Source organism: Phalacrocorax aristotelis, chromosome 5 (genome assembly GCF_949628215.1).
Source record: "Phalacrocorax aristotelis chromosome 5, bGulAri2.1, whole genome shotgun sequence".
NCBI lineage: Eukaryota > Metazoa > Chordata > Aves > Suliformes > Phalacrocoracidae > Phalacrocorax > Phalacrocorax aristotelis.
The window spans coordinates 8,843,308-8,865,435 of record NC_134280.1 but is presented as its reverse complement, the minus strand read 5'-3'; the positions used below and the strand labels follow the sequence as shown (position 1 = coordinate 8,865,435).

The window sequence follows — 22,128 nt, the reverse complement described above, 5'->3', positions numbered from 1 at the left end:
GGAAACTGGAAGAATCCAGACCCATCATTATCTGCCTTTCACAAATAATCAGAGAATTTAAAACCAAGCCGTAGCTGTTACAACAGTGTTTAGCATTTCAACGCTACTAAGTGCACTGAAAGGGAAAAATTATTCACAGAAACTGCAATGTAGAAAAAATGTAAATCTTAGCAATGCCTCTGCTCAAAACCTTCCTATCTTACAGTTTTAAAACCATAAGATTTGATTCAAACTTTAGACTTTCTGTAAAAAGTGAAATATAAGATAGTAGATTACGCGCCTAGATGCTATAAACCGTGCCAATGGTAATGCCACATGTAGTGCAGAGGAGAAATGAGGCACATTAAGGTAGCAGTATTCTGGTAAAATAAAGTCTGAGTTTAAAAAGCTGAATTCCTAAAATTACCAATTAATATGACTACCAAATGTCTGAAGCATGTAATTTCTCTCCTCTGGGCAAAATGACCAGCTATTAAGATAATAATCTCCCAAATATCTAAGGTATTCCTGTGGTCTCACTATAGTAATATCCCTGAGCATCTCTATTCTTACTTTTTATCTTCAGTATGAGAATCGCTCTTCTCCAAAATGGGATTCAATGCCCTCATTAGAGGTTCCAGAAATACACTGCTCTTCCTCTGAAGATGCTTCTTCTGTTTTAATGCTTAGTTCACTTCTTTTTTATTTCATTGATGAAAAAGAAGAAGAAATAACTTTCATACAGAACCCAGATTAAAAAAATATTCTCCAAATACTGTCCTGTGCAGAAGGGTAATATGCAAAGAGCAGATAGATAGATCACAAAACAATTTCATTAATGGTGTAACTCAAATTTCAAACTGCCAATCCAGGTTGTACGTTAAAAAAAAAAAAAAAATCCAGACCCCAGCACTCCTACCATCTCATGTCATATGAGAAGTCTTTGGGCGGAAGGAGAAAGAATGGATGCTTCCAGTAAGTATCAGGGGATACAGGCTTGTCTCAAATAATTTTGTTGTTTTTCTGACTTCTTAAATTTCCCAGAGGTAAAATTTTCTATTACTAAGTGGTATAAAGTCCATATAATTTTGCTGCATAGAATTGTGAAATTTTGCTGTGTGGCTAATTCAGCACAAATCTCAATTTATTATAGTTTCTCCATAGTCACAGTAAAAAAAGGCTCTCACATTAGAGAAATTCTATATGTATTATAACAAATTATATACTTGAAAAGTCCACATTTAAGATTGTAATTCCATTTCAAGGTTTCAGTGACATTGATAAATCACTCAAGCTTTGCTCACTCAATTCGTGTCACCAGAATCTCTCAGTGGAATCACAGCCTTTCCACATACTGGCGAGTACACAGTGCTTTGTTCGTTACATTACAGCATGTACTTAATTTAAACAAAAATTAGTCCTTGAGGGACAATTTCAAATTCACAGCAAAGCCTATGCAGTGTGCGTTACTGTACAAAATCAGTCTTCTCCATTTTCTGAAAGCTCTCAGCTTTTCCTCATGTCTCGCTATGCCCCAGAGGAGTGTTATCTCACTGTGGCATGACTGGCTCTGTCTTACTGCTTAGCTGCACGACAGTAGATTTATCTGTTTACCAGTTACTATTTGGATTCCGATATCTACCTATTTGGGACTGGTGCGAGAAGTCCAATTTCCTCTTTATTGTACGCTATTGTGTTCCTGTCTTTTCTTATAAAAGGACTTGTATGAAGGTGTCAGGAGCACTGTAACAGTTAATATTCATTAGCATTTAGAAAAGTACCCTCTTTCCTCTTTCTATGGATATCAAATTAGCTGTTATTACTCAGTAATAGGTAAGCAGCTGTTAAATTCCATCAATACTAAGTAAATCACTTTATTAAATGTATTCAAATCTGTTTTTATTGTATCCATATGAACTCCTTGGTTCCTATGGGTTTGGGAGGATTAATTGCTGAGAAAGTATGTAGTCATCAAAATGTCTGACGCCTTTGCAAAGGGACTGAGGAAGCTCCTCTCTTCATTTGGGAAACAACCATAATATTCCCAAACTAGAGATTAATATATTGAGATTAACCCTCTGGTAAATATCTAATCACATATGGTTTTATATTACAAAATGTGGATGAGGCTATTGTGTGTATTAAGATGAGAAAATGCCTCCATTTCCATTTAAGCTGTACTAAAACACAGATTTGGGATTTTTTCTAAAATAGCTGAAGTTATGTTTCTAAAAGGTGTTACAGGAGTAGCTGTGCAGACTGCAGTCCTCTGATGATGCACAGACCATACAGCATATGTGTATACAGAGTACAGGAAGAGTAATACAGCACAGATAGCAGCAGTGCAAGCTTCCCCACATGTTGTGGTTTGCACAAATCACCTCCAAGCTACAATATTTCCAATTACTGTAAGGCAATATCCCTCTTCTAGCATAAAAGGCTTTGCTGTGCATCAAAAAACCATGGGATTGAACAAGGATACTTTCATCCCTAACCTGTGGTAACGCTGTGTTGCTGTTTTGTGGCCACAACTGCTGGGTGAAGAGATTTAGGGAACGTTATTAATTCTGGATTCCTGATGCTAGCTTGGGCCACAGGAATATGTTATCTATGTAATGGGAAACTGCACCCTCCAGAGTCTTGCATCACTTGCCTTGGTCACCTGGACATCTCTGTCTTCAGGGCAGGATACCCAAGAGCAGACTTAATGGGATCAGAACGTCTCCCTGCGCATCTTTTAATCTATCCCGTATGCTATAAAATTGATTCACAAAAAATCTGCCGAGTAAGAAGCTAAGGGTATCCAGCCTTCTCCCTGATGTGCAGATGGCTGAATGCTACCTTCTGCACCTATCTACCATGCACTTAGGTGCATATGCTTATGGGTGTGGATGTTTGTCTATCCTACTGTCAGGGCACACTGCCCACTTTTAGGAGTTTAGCTGGCAGAGTTCAAGGTCAACTTGTTCATGTCTCAGCTGTGCAACGATCACCTTGCAGCTATGCCCACACCTGGGCTCCTGCCTCCTTGATCCTGAGCTGCGTCCTGACTCCCTAGCTTGGCTTCACCCAGACCTGCCTCCTTGCCATGGACTTGCCCAGCAAACACGGGACTGAGGTTGACCATGATCAGTGCCTCCAGGCCTGACCCTGGCACTTGATGCTTAGCATCCTGCCTGCCCTGCTCAGCCCCTGCTCACCCCCTTTGTGGGGTGTTCTGCTCTTCTGAATGATGGAGACTTTGGAGCCACTCTCCAAAATATATTCCAGTACCTTGCTATATTTGCATCTAGAAAGCTTTTGGGTGTGTGGCAGAGTTTTTTGATTATTTTAACTTTGTGTTACTTGCTGCATTTTAAGAACATTATTTCTTGTCCTGTCATTCAGTGTAGACAAAACAGTTTATATTCTTCTTGGCATTATCTGCACTAAAAGACTGTATTTATGTCTCTTTCAGACTTGTCTTTTTAAAGCTAAATGATCCAAAGAATTTAATAATGCCACATTCATCAAGTGGTCTAGATCTTATAAAGGATCGTTTCTTGAATATTGAAGGATTCATAGCTTATTATTATAGGTATTTATACTTTGTTTGCTCCCCCCCAATGACATAATGGAATCATGTTCAACTCAAAGACCATTTTTTTCTATAACTGTCCTATCCTTTATTCCCTACCCTCTCTGGGCACCTAATTATTTCTGCTTATATGTATTACCTTGCTTTTCTCTCTGTTTAATTTCACCTTTCTTTTTCTCCAGATCAGTTCTTCATTTTAGCATGCTAATTTTTAATTTTACTCCTCCCACTAGGTTCTGTTGGAAACAACCACACTTCATATCCAGCCTTTTGAAGTGTGAATGGAAACTTCAGTCATGACTTGATCCAGAACTGATGTTTATAGAAGCCGCAGTGAATCTTTTCATTCTGCCAGGTTTGCAATCATCCTACAAGATCTTTGCCTGTGTCATACTTCCTTGCTCACCCAGGAGAATGGAGTAGGAGGACATCAAAAGGTTTTTTAAGACTATATACACATTCTTTTTTGCTGGTTCTCAGAGCACAAGTAGAGTAGCTGAATCCCTATTCTATATACTGAGCCTTCATTTACTCAGGGAAGCACAGGCCCACACCAGAAAATCTTTCCTTCCACTGAATGCGAGTAAGCATCCTAACTATTGACAAGCCCTGCTTGGGAGTGACATAATTCATTATGGATAGGGAATGGAAAAATCGCCATCTGGAGGAAGCACTGTCAGTTGCTATTGTCTCAATATAGGTAAACAATAAGATTTAGATATGGGTCCTATATGATCAAGACTTAAAGACCTACAATCTCATGGTTTTTCATTCACTTGTATTGCAAAAAACTTGATTTTGGGCCTGACATGTGACAGTCTTGGTAATTAAACGTGTGAACATAATTTTAAAAAAGTATACCGTATAAGAATATATATCTCTCAAAAGAACAATGAACATCTGCAAGCTTTAAGTTATACCACAATACCCAGACCACAACTTACCTTCTGAGTAAGTAGTGCCTGAACAACCTGATTAGCTACCTGAAATAAATAAATAAAATTATTTAAGTATGTTATCATGTGTGTTTATGCATAACAGTACCTTCTGTTGTGGCTTTACACTCCACTTTCCATCTACAACCACCACCAATTCTAGTATTTTTATTATTTACTAGTGTTTTCATCAGATAATACTAGTAAGCATACAGGAAAAGCACATTAACTACTTCTGGCCTAGTTATCATTATAAACAAATGTGCATTGTGTCAATTGCAGTATGACATGATAGACATTTTGTTAACTTCTGTCACCTCTTCTTTGGACTAGATTAAGATTTCACAGTCTATATGCAGCTGGTGTGCATCAGCATGGATTGACTGCATTTGCTAGCGCTGATTTTTTACCAGCTGAGGATGGAGTCCTGAATGTTTTCATGAAGTTTAATTGTTTCTTGATTCAATATTGACAAAATGGTACATCTATCATGACAAGCAGAAACCATAAAGTGCCACAGAAAATTACCTACTGTCATCAGAATGCGGTTGGAAGGCATTCACACCACACACCATAACTGACTTGAATGAGATTACACAGCATTGATTAGTAGAACTATATATTCAACAGGGAATTTTTGAAGTTATTTTATACATTCTTTCTAATTTATATTTACCAGCAGGAATAGGGGCAGGGAAGAAGAAGCAGCAGGAGGGACAGAAAGAGGGACTGAGATAAGATTTTCTGTTGATCGTGTCTAACTTGTATGTTACGTTTCTAAGGTAATTATATATGCATATGTTATTGCACAATGTGTTTGCCTATATTTTTACTCTGGTATTTAGGCAGAGCAACTAGAAATCTCACTCTGTGCAAAAAGAGACAGTAGTTATGATTTCTGGTTTGGTTTTGGTTTTCTGAAATTACAGTAAAGCATATGCAGGTATCACCAAATCTGCATTGTTTCATCTTAATATTGGCAAAATAAAGAAAATAACCCACACCATTGATGTGAACCGAGTTGTGAGGAAAGAACTGAAACTAATTCATTTCTGTAAATAATTCAATTCTGTTAGATTCAAAAGCTACATTTGATTTATAACCTCATAAAATTGCCTAGTGTAATTTTTCCTTCTCCAAACTGGTCCCTAACTTAAGGTGGCCTGTGGAACAATGGTCCCATAAAAGACCTCTGTACATGATTTAACAGAAGACACAGACTAATATTAGAACAGTAATAACTGACAGAAGTAAATACGTTACAGCTTTGAAAAGCCATGTTCCTTGCCCTGTAGGCTTTCAGGATCTACAACTGACTGTTTCTTCTGGCATGTACTTTTAATGTCTGTTAGCTCTACCTGAAAATTGAACTAGCCATACTGAATACATTATTTCTTTACTTTCTGACATGGAGTTACTTTACCAAGGAAGAACTAAAAGGTGCTTTGAAGTGTGTACCAGTCACTCGCAGCCGAACAGCTGACAAAATTACTCCTATAGCTTTTTTTTTTAATGGGGGTGTTGGTTGATGAGAAGCTCAACATGACTTGGCAACGCATGCTTGCAAACCAGAAAGCCAAACGTATCCTAGGCTGCGTCTAAAGAAGGCTGCAGAGCAGGTCCAGGGTGGGGATTCTGCCTCTCTACTCTGCTCTCATGAGACCCCACCTGCAGTGCTGTGTCCAGCTCTGGGGCCCCCAGCACAAGAAAGACATGGACCTGTTGCAGTCAGTCCAGAGGAGGGCCACAAAAAATGATCCGAGGGCTGGAGCAACTCTTCTGCGAGGACAGGCTGAGAGAGCTGGGGTTGTTCAGCCTGGAGAAGGCTCCAGGGAGACCTTATTGTGGCCTTTCAGTACCCAAAGGGGACCTACACGAAAGCTGGAGAGGGACTTTTTACAAGGGCATGTAAGGATAGGACAAGGGCTGATGGTTTTAAACTGAATGAGGGTAGATTTAGATTAGAGAGAAAGAAGAAATTCTTCACAATGAGGCTGGTGAGGCCCTGGAACAGGTTGCCCAGAGAAGCTGTGGATGCCCCATCCCTGGAAGTGTTCAAGGACAGTCTGGATGGTGCTTTGAGCAACTTGGTCTAGTGGAAGGTGTCCCTGCCCATGGCAGCAGGAGTGTTGTACTAGATGACCTCTAAAAATCCCTTCCAACCCAAACCATTCTATGATGCTATGATATATTGCACAGAGAAATGTAAATGGCATAATCTTCCAAATGGGAAAAAAACCTGAACTTGCTGATGTGTATGTGACAAATTTTCCAGCTCAGGTGTATGAAGTTAGGTATCTAAATGAAAGTACCTGACAGTGATCCATAGCTCCTATAGATCTCAATGAGATATGTAAGTGGTTTCTTTACAAAATGAGGTTATTTTATTCTAATATCTAGGAACTTGGCAAACTGTGTTGCTATTACCATTCAAAGATTTTCAGGACCGTATTCTTGGTTTTCAGCAGGAACAGAGGTGGGAAGCCTTCAGTAAAATGTTCTGCAGTTAGTAAAATTAATTTAGCAGTCAATAAGTGGAATCATATCCAAACTTTTGCATTGGAAATGAGGTTGCCATTCCACTCCTACAGCAGTGCTAGTGTCCAGATGGAAATAGACTGCTAAGGTAGCAGATCTACTTAATTTTTTTTTACAGGTATCAAGAGACACCACAGATATGAATGAACAACATAAGCCAGTACTACAAAACTGATAGTCAGAACTACCAAAAACTGAGGAAACTGAGACCATTGAAGACAGAGGGACTGACTTCTGAGATGCAGAATATATGAAATTGCCACTGATATGAGGCAAACCTGCAGCTCAATCCTAGTAAAAAGCAGGCTGTAAAATGACTTGACCTGTGATTGATGCAGTTAATCAAGGTGAAACAAGGAATAGAATAGAGATGGCCAGTTCCTTAGTCTGCTATTATGTAGGAGATGCCACTGCTTGCCTTCACACTGCCTGCCTTTCCTTTAAACTTAATAGCCAGGATTTTTAGGTGAGGTTTCCTTTTGTGGATTGCAATAAAAGAGATAAAAGATTCAGCTTCACTTTTTCCTTATGCAATTATGTTTACATATACATGTTATAAAGTGGTCTTAATAGAAAAGATATAAAAGAATGAATCAAAGAAGAGAGGCCCTAGTGTAACATCTATTACACCTTTTACAAGTACTGAGATTTTACACAGCTGCCTTCAACTTACGGTTTCATAAGCACAAAGGCATTTCAAGTGTACCAAAGTGAAAGGTCTTATATTTTATTCAAATCTTAAAAATAGAATGCCTTTTTAAGACAACTTTGTGTTTTTGATTAGCTAATTCTTAAAACATCAGCAAAAATATTTACCCAAAGTTGCACAGTTTTCTGTGTGTAAGTATGGTGAAGCTAGACAGAAATCTCAGCCAGCACAGGGATGTGAATAAACATGTCGTTGCCACTTACGAATAGAAAGGCAGCTGAATTCCAGGATAGAAAACTAGGATTAAGCATGTTAACCTCAAACCCCAAAGGTATAAGAACACAATCCTGGTTTTTGCATTAAATTTTTCAGAAAGAGAAAATTATGTTTATGGAGCATTTCTGAAATTAAATGAGCTCTTTTCTTATTTATCAAATATTGGAACATTTCAGTAACACCTTCCAAATACTGTTCTAAAGTTGTTTATATGTACACTTCAGAGATGAACAATTAGTTTAAAATCAGTGAATATTTATTAAAATTCATAAAGGACTCATTTCAGCTTGACCCATATTCTTTTCAGATTTCATCTCTATGAACAGCTGAGTTTCACTGAATTTTACCATGAAAATTATTACAGAGCATGCATTTTTAAGTCACAGGTGCAAGCATTCATACAATATTAAATGCGGGACATTTTATGAATGAAAAGAACTATGTAAGATCATTGATAAAAAAAGAAAAATGAGAGAAAATAATGGCAGGCATAGCTTTAAAAACTCAGCTCTGGTATCTTTTTGTCAAACATTGACAGAAGAATCACAGTGGCTATTTTTACTACCTTCATACGCAACTTAATGGCCACCAACACCTCAGCAGAAAGCACACTGTGCATAGCAAGTGTCCTTATTACATTGCTGTTGAGGCCTGAGGGACCAAGCAGGGACACTATTGGCAGGGTGGCCAGATTAAATGATGCCTGAGTGCCCTAAGCAGAGTTTGCCTGTGCCCAGGGGAGAGAAACTGCAGTTTGAGGATGCTCAATGATGAGAGAAAGATGGCAGCATTCTCCCAATAGTTATCAAATGATGTTCCTACCTCCATTACCTCAAGGGCCTGTCAAGCATCCCAAACATGTAACTAGCCAGAATGGCCAGGTATCAGCTTTGGAGGTGAGCACTCCTTGTATATCAGCCCAGAAGTTCAATATACTCATAACTAATTGGACTTCAGAGGCAAAAGTAAAATCATGGTTGTAGTAGGCACTCAAATTTTTTGGTGGCAGGTTTAGCTGTCTCAGGTTTGGGTGTGATCATTCTCAGGTACACCTGTGTTCATCCCTTTAAACCCATCAGGTCTCCCTGGGGTAAAATGGAGCTCAGCATAGATGGATATATAGCTGTAGAGGATACATCTGCTCCTAAAAACTGCTGAAGAAGTCCTTAAGCCCAAATTAGGCAAGGCCTGAAGACATTTTCACCTTCAAGAAGTGGGGTTGGTGTAAGGTGAGTTATGAACAGAGGAAGCATCAGCCTTAAAAGAAAAAAATTTTCAAGGGTAAGATTTCCCCCCCCCCTTCCCCATAAAAATATTTATGGAAAGCATTTTATTTTCTTAAGATCTCCAGTAAGTATCCCTGTTTGGAAAGGACTTTGCCACATACCACCCATCCTCAGAAGACTCTGGTTGGGAGTGAGGGTTCTCACAATCATTGATTCTGTTATTTACTAATTATATTTATGTCTCATCTCCTATTCTCTTTATTATTACTACAATGAAGTAGGGTGAGAATGTGTGATTTCTGGTGAAGCTCCACCAAGGGAATGTGCTTAGGCAGGTGCTAACTTGGGACTCCTGCAGAATTTGCAGTTATTAAATATGGTTTTGTTGTCTGAGTCACTGGCAACAGCTTCACCTCAGTGATCAGGAAGGACTAGGTCCAAGTTTGTATCAGCTAAAACAATGCAGTTACAGTGCTCTTGCCAAAGCACTGTGGGCGCTGAAAGGCGAAGAAGAAAAAAGTGATACCAAGCCATGGGGAAGGACAGGAGAGGTCACTGCACAGAAAACAGAAGCCAAAAATCAGAAGATAAGCAAACAAAAAATAAAGCAGGGAAGCACAAAACAAAGGTGATGAGAAGCACTTTCTCCTGAAGAAGTTGGCACAATGTGAGAAGATGGATACAGCTGTGATAATATGGAAGAACTGAAAACAGCCAACATAATGTTGAAGATAATAAAAGTTCAGAGCATAATTATTCACTTTTTAATCTGCAACAGCGTGTAAAAAACAGAACCCTGGGTCAGAAATCCATCATGCTACTGCAAACACAATAAAAACATATCTTCTGTCCTTATAATCTGTATGGAGTGTTTTGCTGGAATGGACAATTATGGTGCTTTATTCATTTCCAAAACTAATTATGCAGGCAGATTTTGTCCTAGACAATCAGAAAATAATTTTAAGCTAAGCTCTGTAATTTAAACTAAAGTTAGTAATTTTATGGTAATTTCATCCTTATCAACAAATCCAAATATCATTCAAGTGTGCACTGAATGGAGTGACTTGGGCCAATGCAGACCAAGGCTCTGCCGGTATCCCAGGGCTGCAAAACAGACAGAGCATAACCCAGTGGGAAAGCGTATCTGCAATTCTTTTACTCCAGCTCCCTGATAAAAACATGCTATGGTGGCAAAAGCGTGGATTTGCTGATGAAAACCTGCATTAAACTGGAGGTTTCTTGTACCAGAGCTGTCTTGCTCATGCCAGTAATACTTCAGCAAATGCTAATTAAAAAATTTAAAAAGCTAGCATGAAGACATGAATTGTCACCTGCTATGTGTGGATTGCACACTCATGCACTCTTTTCCCAAAGCTATAGCTGAGATGCTGGTGTAGTTTTTGTTTTGTTTTGTTTGTGTGTTAGCTAATTATTTTTGCTAATATACATTGTTGTTATGGAACCGGTAAATTATTTCTACTAAGCAACTCTTCGAGTTACTAAAAGTCTTAAAACTACTTAAAGCTTCTGTGTATGCTGAAAAGCCTTATTTCAGGATAAATGGGAGGAACAAGTAAGCACCAGTTTATATGTAAAGGAGAAAGCTGCATACAACAGGAGATACTAGACATTTCTAGAATGGTAAGCACTGCTAGAGTGCTCAGATGGTAACTGATGGCTGAAATATATTGTATCTGTGACTGGAAGGTCTAATCAGAAGCTGAGCCATAGAGCAGAAGTGAGCCAACAGCTAGAAAAAAACCAGCATAAAAAGCTGTGTATGTAATGCTAAGGGGGAGTTGAGAGATTAAATTCCCTAGTTTCAGAATATATTACATAGAAAAGCTGGGGGATTTTTGATGGAAGAAGCCACTGCCACCTGTGTTCCACTCTACAGAAAAGGAGTACACAAAACCTAATAGGCAAATTATAATTTCCTCCTCCTAATTAAACCAAACCAGTTCCAAATATTGGTCACAGGGTTATCAACTTTTTGGTGGAGAGGTGTGGTCAAAACAGGATTTACAGCAGAGGTCATGGAGAACAGTATCTATGACTGCCAGATACGTCTTCTTGGAATTAATTAGAATGAGCTAATACTAGAAAATAGCAGAACAATGTCAACCTTGTTAGAAAGGAAGAGATTCATTTTTGTTCATTTAATTATAGTACCAGGTAAGAACAACCTTTTAGCTACCTTACCTCATCAAGACATCTTTCATACTGTTCTCTCTGACTTTCGTTTTCCAGAGCCAGTGCTGAATTCTCTGCCTACAGTAAAATAGAATAAATAAATAAATATGTAAATTAATCAAAGGGTATCTTGTACTACATGACAATTCATAAATTCTCAGGGTGCTTATTTTGTATACTTCTTTAAGATCTAGAATAAGAAGTACCATACAATTTATTTTGCTACAAGTTGCTATTTTGAGTAAAAACAGAACCGACATTCGTTTATGAGATTATTCACACCATGCATTACAATTTAGAACAATATCAGAGCAGATATTCCAAGTATGCCCAGAATCTCATCTTGTCAGATGCAATAGAGTTGGCAATGAAACATTATAGACGACATTGGTATATCTTTTCTCCTTCCGCCTTTTCTGTTTAGAGTGAACTTACTATCTGAGAAAGCCACTTGGAAGGAGACAGAGGCAGCTGCTATCAAAAGGAAACAAAAGGCAATCTCATGTAGACTTTTAACTGTGGCAGCTCTTCATAAGCCTGGTCTTGGCAGTGGGTAACTCCAGGTGCCCTGGTCATACTATAGCTAATTGGTGAATTACACCCCCTAACTGAACTAGATAAATTTATTAGTCTTTACTTAAAAAACAATTCCTACCATTTCAAGAGTGAGAGAGGTATTTTAATACACCTGAATGCAATCTTAAAGTCAGAAAATTTTCTCTCAGTATGTCAGTTTAAATATAGAATCACAGAATGGTTTGGGTTGGAAGGGACCTTTAGATATCATCTAGTACAACCCCCCTGCAATGAACAGGGACATCTCCAACTAGATGAGGCTGCTCAGAGCCCCATCCAGCCTGACGTTGAAAATTTCTAGGGATGGGGCATCAATCACCTCTCTGGACAACCTGTGCCAGTGTTTCACCACCCTCATATTTTTTTTTTTTCTTATATCCAGTCTAAATCTCTTTCAATTTAAAACCATCACCCCTGTCCTATCCCTACATGCCCTTGTAAAATATCCCTCTCTGGCTTTCTTGTAGGTCCCCTTCAGGTACTGCAAGGCCATAATAAGGTCTCCCCGCAGCCTTCTCTTCTCCAGGTTGAACAACCCCAGCTCTCTCAACCTGTCGTTATAGAAGAGGTGCTCCTCTTTTTGTGGCCCTCCTCTGGACTGACTGCAACAGGTCCATGTCTTTCTTGTGTTGGGGGCCCCACAGCTGGACGCAGCACTGCAGGTGGGGTCTCACGAGAGCAGAGTAGAGGGGGAGACTCATCTCCCTTGGCCTGCTGGGCAGCCTTCTTTTGATGCAGCCCAGGATACAGTTGCCTTTCTGGGCTGCAAGTGCACATTGTTGGCTCAAAAAAAGTTTCCTGTGGAGTAGTGCCTTTCACCTGTCTTTAATTTCCATTAGGCTCATATTTTTACATAGTGCAAACTTCAAAATGGCACAATCTGGTATGTAAATTACAGTAAATCAATGTGTTCTTCTATATATTATGATGACTTTAGGAATTCTTTCAGTATTGGAAAATCTCTAGTGTGCTGTATACAGCTGCATCAGAGAAAGTTTCAACTAGCTTTCTCTTAAAGACTGAGAAACTAAAAAAATATATATAATCTATGAGTTAAAATTGGCTCTAGAAACCTCTCTGCCTCCCGTGCATAACTTCACGTCATGTAACCGTAACACCAAAATCAATGCATTCACATAATTACAACTATTATGCAATTTACATTACTTGCTTCACTTTAACCTTCTGTCAACCTATAAAAGTTACATGAATGCTTCTTCAAAAGAATTGTGGTTATACAAAGCAACAGTCATAAATATAGTTAACGTGTAATTTTAGAGAAAAACTTAATGTAATGTACTGTATTGAAAGATTCTGTGGAAAGATGCACAGTTCTCTCTTCCTTGTTAAGAGAAGCCAATGATTCAACAAAATGAAAATCCCAAAGTCCAATAAATTAATTCATTAACAACAATTTCAAATTCAGGTAAACCCTAAAATGAAGACCAGGAAGAAAAAGTAAACATACATAATTATCCAGCATATTGAAAGAGAGTAAAGATTAAAAGGAAAGTAAGAAACAAGGGCATATAGAGTTTACCTATTTACAAGTCTAAATAAACAACGGTATAGAATCCATACTTTATCTTGAGGGTACAATTAAAGCCAGCAAAGGTGGTAAAATGCTCTGCATCGTATTTTCACAATGTCACCTACCAATGGATTCAACATATGGCTATAAAAAGTCTATGGGCGATCCTGCAGAGAGCACTGTGAGATGAGGCAGCAAAAGGTATAGATGCAGAAGTAAGTAGCAAAGTAGAAGCAGAAGCTGCAAAGCAAAAGCAGCAGTAAGAAATCAGAAGCTGGAGGGTAAATAGTCCTCCATACCAACGAGACTCTCATATGCAGTTATCAGTTTGCTTTTATAGACACATTGTTGCAGACTGATAAAAAAAAAGCGATGTTTGGTACATAAAAATGTGTTTCTATGAGTTAAAGATTTTCAGATGTTTTCTCTATGAATATCACCCTAAAATGCCATCCAAAATAAATTATCATAGAATCACAGAATGGTTTGGGTTGGAAGGGACCTTTAAAGGTCATCTAGTCCAAAGCCCCTGCAGTGAGCAGGGACATCTTCAACTAGATCAGGTTGCTCAGAGGCTTGTCCAGCCTGACCTTGAACACTTCCAGGGACGGGGCATTGACCACCTCTCTGGGTAACCTGTGCCAGTGATTTCCCGTCCTCATTGTAAAAAATTTCTTCCTTATATCTAGTCTGAATCTACGCTCTTTTAGTTTAAAACCATCATCCCTTGTCCTGTCACAACAGGGTCTACTAAAAAAATCTGTCCCTATCTTTCTTATAATCCCCCTTTTAAGTACTGAAAGGCTGCAATAAGGTCTCCCCAGAGCCTTCTCTTCTTATTGTTTTGAAGCAATCATTGAACGGTTAGTTTGCACAGCCTTTCACTCATGCATGTTGGTTTACCTATGAGTTTAATTTCCTTAATTTTCATTTTCACTAGCATAAAAATATATTGTATTTTATCCTAAAATAGTTAGGGCAGACCACTCCCATATAGAGATGTCTAAAAGAACTACAACACATAGCTGTACTTACACAAACTACCCAGAGAGCTCCCCATATTTCTATTACTCCATAGTTTTGAATGCCATGAGGCTGTAAAATGGAAGCTAAGTCTTCCTGGATCTGTTAGCTAAATCTCTTTCCAAATAGGCTACAAAAATTAGGAAATCTGAACTAGACAGTGTTATAAATAAAGGCTACATTTCTGCTCTTATCAAGCCACAGTGAAAACATCTGTATAATAAAACCCTTTTTCACACCACTGGCTTCAAAAGTGTAATGAAAGGATGTAATGCAGTCAGTGTTAGCTTGACTTTTGTGCTTCTTGATTGCTGAGCAAATCATGCCTATTTATTTGCCATTTTTGTAATGAGGACTGGACTAGAAGGGAACACTTGACTGACTTTCCTTAAGATCCTGTGCCAGTTCCTACAACATGGGAAAACTAGTCCTTGATATACTAAATCACTCAATATTGCAACTGAATATTTGATAATAATCCTCATTCATCCAAAAGTATTCATTTGGAAAATTTGTAATAGCACTTGTGGTCTAAAACCCCTGCATCCTAATCCAAACCTTCATTTATTTAACAGAAACCACTGAGTTTTGATGTTGTTGTAAGTCTGCTCAATTTTTGCTCAAAGGGATCTGCCTACCTCCAGTATTGCATATTCTAGGCATCTTTTGCCAGTTAAGCAAAGTACGACTCCATGGAGGAAACCACTATTACATTTTATTTTCATTTTTATTTTCAGGCCATACATACACTAGGCTAAGCTGCAACAAGAAGTCCATGCTTCTCACAACACGAAAGCTATTGCACACTTGCAGGCATCCAGAGGCAGTGGTAGAGAAGTACTGACCCCCAATGCAGTCACTTCTCCCATATATAACCTAGCAGGGGACTAGGCAGGAAAAAAAAATAGATTACTGAGAACGGTACTCTCTTAGATATCAACTGATTTCTATAGTGATTTCTAGTTCTAGGTATAGCTGTCCTCTAGGAATTTAGGTATATTTTGTAATACACTTAGAAATAAACCATCTCTGTCCCTCAGCCTCGCAAACACCCGAAGTGATGCAGCGCAGCAAACCGCTGCAGACAAGCGACGTTCAAGGCCTGCCACCAGTGCCTACAGGCAAGCATGTCTCTTCTTGGGGGATCAGCTCTCAAAGCACAGTACCAGTCAGTCTGCCAAAAATAACCATGGCTTAATTTACCATTAGATGAAACATTATGTGTTGCTTTTGGTCATTATAGATTCAAGGATTCTACAAATTTCAAAACAGAGGCACTTCCTAGTTCTGATTTGGAAGAAAGTATTTTGCACAAGAGTCTCTCCAAACATTGGAAAATTTAAAGATTTCAATATGACTCGGGTAATGCTAAACAGCCTTCAACTGCCTTAATTAGAGGCAACTTTGTTCTGAATTGTGAGACTCAGTGTATGGAAAATCAATTTGAAAGTGAAAGCTTCAGACTACTTTGTATAAAACAGAGGTTGCCTTGTATTGATACCATTGCTAAGATACAGTCATTACGAGAGACTTTGTCAACTCTAATTTTAATCCCCTTCTCAGGATGGAAAACATAGCCCTAGTAATGATGAAGATTATCTTCACATCAGCTAACAGCTCTCTCTCTCCTTCACAGATGCTGAAGAACACTCTGTATTTTCTCCTATAAGGGCAGCTGTTTGCACTGTTTCATTTGAGACTAGTAACAGACAGACTGCATGCCTGATGCACTGAGGTCTAGTCCTGTTCCCGCTGAAGTCAGTAAGAATCTGCCATTTATTCCCCATGAGTGTAGATGCAAGTCAGGTGTAACAAAATAAACTGTATTTGTTTTCACATTACACAATGTTTCCTTAAAATTAATTAATTTTCCTTTGGGGCAAGAGGAAGTTCCTTGGTTCACAATGAATTGTTGCTCATGATGCTATAAAAGAAACAAGGAGACAGATGGCAGCCTTAGCGTTTTTCATGTTTCTAAAAACATGTTATATGCTGGATCAGTAAAGGCAAGCCAATTAATTACAATTGTCAAAAAAATTTCTAAAAAGGTCATGATAATTACCTTTAGGATACCCTTAACACCAAAACACAAGAAATATCCATTCAGGCAGTACAACCACGTAACCTTTAAATTCTTGGGCAAACGCATCTCCACCTGAACTCTAAAACGCATCTCAAAAACATCTTTAATGTGGTCATATTTACTTTTTTGTTAATGAACAACAAATGACACTAGAGCTTTTTGCATCATAGGAAAAAAACAAATACAAGCCCCCTACCCCCCTGCCCCAAACAGACGGAAATGTTGTCTCCCAAAAAGTATTCATTATCAGTAGGCTCTGGGCCAAAGAGTGCTCTGCTCTTTTCCAGCTCACAGTCTTTTCTTCTGAGTTTACATGGTCAAAGCATGACATCCCCCACCAGTCTCACTGTGCCAGTTCAGTCCTCACCTACACTCGTAAATCATGGCATCTTTCAGCTGAATAATAGCACCAGACTACAAATAGCTGAAATAAATATACACTTAATAAATATACTCTGGTATTGATAAAGATATTTAGGATGATTTCTGTATTCTCTCCTCTTCGTTTTTAATAATTTTAGAGAGGATTATTACAAAAGCTTAAGGATTGTCTAATAATTATACTTTGTTCAACGTTTACCTATATTTGGTAGAAGTGGTAGACACATTCTCATGTCTTAGAATGTCATGAGACATCCATGTGTCCTCCAGATTTACCTCTCTAAGTGGCACCTCAGAGGACAATTTTCACTTAACATCCTGCAAAAGCCATTTCTGTGTGCTTCTTGAAAGAGCGAACTGAAGTGCTTAAGTTATGTTTGAAAATAAGATTTGGATTTAAGTCCCTAGAGTGTTTTTCAAAAAGTTAAACTTTACCTTTCTGTGCCTTGATTTATTAAGTCAAGAGAACAGGAACAACAACATTTTGCTATCTAGCTAGCATGTTCCAGCGATGTATGAATTAGGATATATTTGGTGCACTGGGGTCTTTAAGTGAAGAATTATTTCATGTACCTATCAGGAAGTCTTCAACAAATAACTCTCTACACTTTTATAACCACAATGAAATGAATTAAACCACTGAATTTTCTACTAGAAGGCATAAATAAAAGAGAAGCACATATAGGACCATTTTCCTTACTCATCCACGGTAAAGTTGCAACAAAACAAAAGAATGGGGGGAGGAAGTGGGAAGAAAGGGGAGAGAAGTATGTATTTTGCACTAAGGGAAAAGGAGATCATAGATTCACAGAATGGTTTGGGCTGGAAGGGACCTTTAAAGATCATCTAGTCCACCCCCCTGCCATGGGCAGGAGATGAAGGTCTAAAGGTTGTACGTCAAGTTAGCAGCTCAACATGCTTTGAAGGTATCATCAATAAAGGTCAAGAGGAACAAAGTTATGACAGTGAACTTTAAAATCCCTGACAGAATGCTACAACTCCGGTTACCATGTGCACTTCTTTGTTATTCATACTAAACCATTGGTCCATTTATAGAAAGCTTTATTGATTTACACAGACACTCATTTGTCATGCCCTGTGCAGTGTATTAATAGCTGTCCAAGAACTTCAAATGTGCTCAGCAATTTTTTCCTGCTTTCAGCCTCTGATTTTGTGTATTTTTATGGTCATAGCTTCATACAGCACACATGAGAGGTCAAAACCTAGGTCAAAGCCTGTTGGTAAAGTAAGAAGTAATGTTATAATCTCTTCTTAGGGCCCTAGAGCATTTTTTTGTTAAGCTGCCCTTCTAGGAAGAAATTACAACTTGAGCCATCTCCATATCTTTGGTCACAGGAAATTCTATATTATTCTGTCCATGTTACACAGAAAATTTGTCATTTGGAAGGCTAACTCAACACATTGTCAGAGAAAAGTTTAACAGCATAGTTATGCTGGTTAGAAGCAGAGAAAATTACATTTGTGGTTTTAAGTCCACATAATTATAGCAACAAAACCTTTAATTTAACTCTAGCACTGTGAAAGCATTTCCGCTGGCCGCTTTCCAGAGCCTTTATAAAGCACTTTGCTAGGAGTAAAATAGGAACTGCACCTCACAACCTACCTATCAACATTTGGATGTTTCCACCTTCTGCTTTATGCTGTCAGAGCAACATTGGAGCAACCACGGAGTGTTTCCCTGCTGAACCGTGGCCCATGTGCTACAGCTCTGCTTCCTGACGCCCCATCCCCAGGGCAGTAACTGAGGCTGGAGAATGCTAGGTACTGATGAAGTAAGCAGTGAATTTAGCTGACTAATAACTAAATGTTACTGTATACTTTTTCAAATGTCCCAGTCTTAACTATTTCTTCTACCTCATGGAGATAGGGGAAAAAAACAAAAAGGACAAATTAGCGATATGATGACAGCCAGGCTTCTCACCCGTGTTTCAAAACACATGGGTCCTTAGCCTTCTCAGTTGCATAATCTTCAGAATGTTTTTTAGCATGATAAAATAGCCTTTTCTCTTTAACCACACTTAAAACATTTGGCACATTTAATCTGAAATATTCCATCAATGCTCAATTGACATTCAGGTAAAACACTGCAAGAAAGCAACACGTATGCAATAAACAACTGTACAAGTGTTAATTATAGTTCTGTCTGCATAAAGGCCATATTAAATCTTACTGGGCAATACTGGTAGGGATCATTCTTGCAACTCAAAATGTCAATAATACATTTTTTAATTATTTACTGACACAAAAATATAGTGACATTAGAACAAGCCACGAACAGTTCTCATAAGCTGTCTCTATCACAGGCCATGCCGTGCTATAGCTGTGCTACCAGTAAAATGGTTTTGAAGCCTCATAGACAGCAGTATAACCTTCTTCTAATGTATGCTAGAAATCAGAAGATATTTATTCAACATCAGAAAGCTAACCACTTAAGATTATGTAAAAACTTGGGCTTAAATGATCCTAACAAAAAGCAGCCCAAGGTCTGTGCAGTTGCGTATGATTTACAAATTACTGATGAGTTGATTCATGTATTTAAACATGATTTTACACTGGAAATTATGTAACAGCTTTAAAAATTGCATGGATTTCATGCTGCCAGAGATGAGAACTCACTAGATTATCTGCCGATCTGCAGCAGATCGCAGGGACAGGCTCCCACCCAGGGCTCATAACCACTGAGCTCTTTTCCTGTGTTTCCCAGTTCCCACAAGAAGAAACAACGGCCTAATTGGTGAAGCCTCCTTTTTGAAAGAAGGGGATAACTAGAATTTAATCCTTCAAATCTACATATACTGGATAAACATCTGAACTTCAGGAGCTGAATCAAACAAACCAAAACCAAATGAGATTCACACAGTGGTGATGAGACTGCCTCCTAAAAATGACTAAAAGTAAACCTCATATCCCTGGGAATTCCTCTGTGAAACACCTTTACATTTTTATTTTATTTTTCAGAAATTGGGGCTGGAAATTTTTAACTGGTTCAAGAATGTTAATATTTGTCTTTTTTATTTTGGTTAACTCTAAAGTAGTTTAGAATGACAAGCCTTTAAAACCTTCAACATTTTCCATTCTGACACCACAGAAATGTCTGGAGTTGACATTTTAAAGAGAGGGTTAGGAACAGCTCTAGCAAAACAGACTGCATTACAAGCCCAGGCTTATCTTTCAGCAAATAAATATTTGGCTACTAACAGATATGTCAATAATAGCTTTGTATGTCTACCTGTGTGCAAATTGTAGAAAACAGCAAATTCTACCATTATTTACAGAAAATATAATAAACTTACAATATATCCATAGGTAAAGCACTGTCAATACAGGCCTTTGAACACATATGTTAAAATTATGAAGGATGCCTTTATTTTTTCCCCCAAAATTCTTCCAAATGATCATATAGAAAACATTTTGAGGACGAGGAGTAAAAGAGATCTAGATAAGCAGAGACAGGCAGCATAAAGTTGTGTGTATTTCCTGAAGTTAAAGATATATACTACACATGATGGTCTATATAATGCCTATACACTTGATAAGGCAACGAAGTACAAGTATGAAAAACCAGAAGTCCAGCTTGACTCCCTGTTTTTTACCACTCAGCCTCTCAATAACGTGCTGAGCTGTGTGCCTCAGTGCCATGCATTGCCCTGCACGGAGACCAAGGCACTCACCTTCTACAAACAATACTCCGGTGCTGCCAAAAGAGAAGCAGCTGCTATTAATGAGGGGTAAAATGACAGACAAGAGAAAGCCCTCTCACTCACAGGCAGGCGGACCCATGAAGCCACGTGATGCCAATCCTGTCATACACCAACACTGACTTGGGCAGTCAGGAGGGAGGGATGCTGAAACTCATTCGCCTTTCCCAAAACCGCCACTGCGATAACAGTGCAGGGCATTTCCCTACTAGTGTGCACCGGGCACAGTGGTATGGGCCATGATGCCGTCACACAAATGTAAGACATAAGACTGAGCTTTTATGCAAGGAACAGTGTATGCATGTCGTGAAATTTGTTTATTTTCTCATTTTCCAATATTTATATTTGGTGATCCTTCCCCTTGCAAACTGTGAACCACAAGCTGCTGTTCCATCTCGGTCTTTTTTTTCCTCTTGTTTTAAGCAATTTGTTCTCTTATGGAACTGTTCTCCACTAAGAACTGAGAGCATTTCACTCTGACAGTCTTACTGTGCTTCCCCATGTAATATTAACAGGCAGTTATTTCCTCTATCAAAGAGCTAAAAATAAAATCCCTGGTCCATGAAAAAAGTATGAGGTCCTGAAATTCTAAGTGAAACTAAGATTCTTACCATTCATGCAAGGCAGATAAAGGCAAGCGGTGTGGACCTGATTCATCTTGAAGGGCATTTTGTGTTTAATATCAAATTGTATTTAACGTATCCATAAATATTGAAAACTCACATAAGAGTTAATCGTATCACATTTGGTCCGTTGCATTTATTTCAATTTGTCTTGCCAAAATACCAAACTATTCAGGGAAAATTCAAATTCTTTTAAATTAGTAATTAAATAAGTTCAAAACCATTGACTATCTATATATCCAATGCAGAAGCTTGATAAAAAAAATTCAGTGCAGCCATTTTCAAAGAAAATATTTGCTTTCATTTGAAAGGAAACACTTTGCAGAAGATTTTGATCGAAGTTAAAAGGGGACCTGAAACCAGTACAAATATTTCCTTCTGAAATAATACACATGGCAACCACTTTTTAAAAATTTCACTTGCCTAATCACAAAACAGAAGGTTTTAGGTAGGTTTTTGTTTCATTCAGATCTTGAGGAAAACTCATACACTTTGAGGACAGTTTTCAAGCAATAAGAAAGGCAACTTTAGAATTTACTTTGAATGAGTTATCCTTCAAACCTCGTCAGTTTTGCCCATGAGGTTACTGACACAGTGAGAGTCTTCTACTTTCTGTGATTCCATTATCCACACTTTCCCGAGTAGCATACTCAACTTCAAGGTTAATCTAATGTAGAGTTTGAAAAGAATAGGCATTTCAGATCCATTTATGAAAATTAATCTCTGGGCAACTCTATTCCAGCAGAACCCATTTCTTATTTTTTCCTACTTGTCTAGCTGAGACGTTCATAGTAAGCACAGGCGGTACTACTACCAACT

At 38.3% G+C, this 22,128-nt stretch overlaps 1 protein-coding gene across 8 annotated transcripts in view; it reads right to left on the bottom strand.

The window, feature by feature from the left end:
- NCKAP5 (NCK associated protein 5) overlaps positions 1–22,128 on the bottom strand; it is a 410,016-nt gene that overhangs the window by 96,742 nt on the left and 291,146 nt on the right. For all 8 annotated transcript variants that reach the window (XM_075092891.1, XM_075092890.1, XM_075092893.1 and 5 more), the window contains 2 exons: positions 11,383–11,451; positions 4,501–4,539 (listed from right to left, as the gene is read on the bottom strand). In XM_075092891.1, the coding sequence (XP_074948992.1) occupies positions 4,501–4,539; positions 11,383–11,451 (108 nt within the window). The remainder of the gene's footprint in view (positions 1–4,500; positions 4,540–11,382; positions 11,452–22,128) is intronic.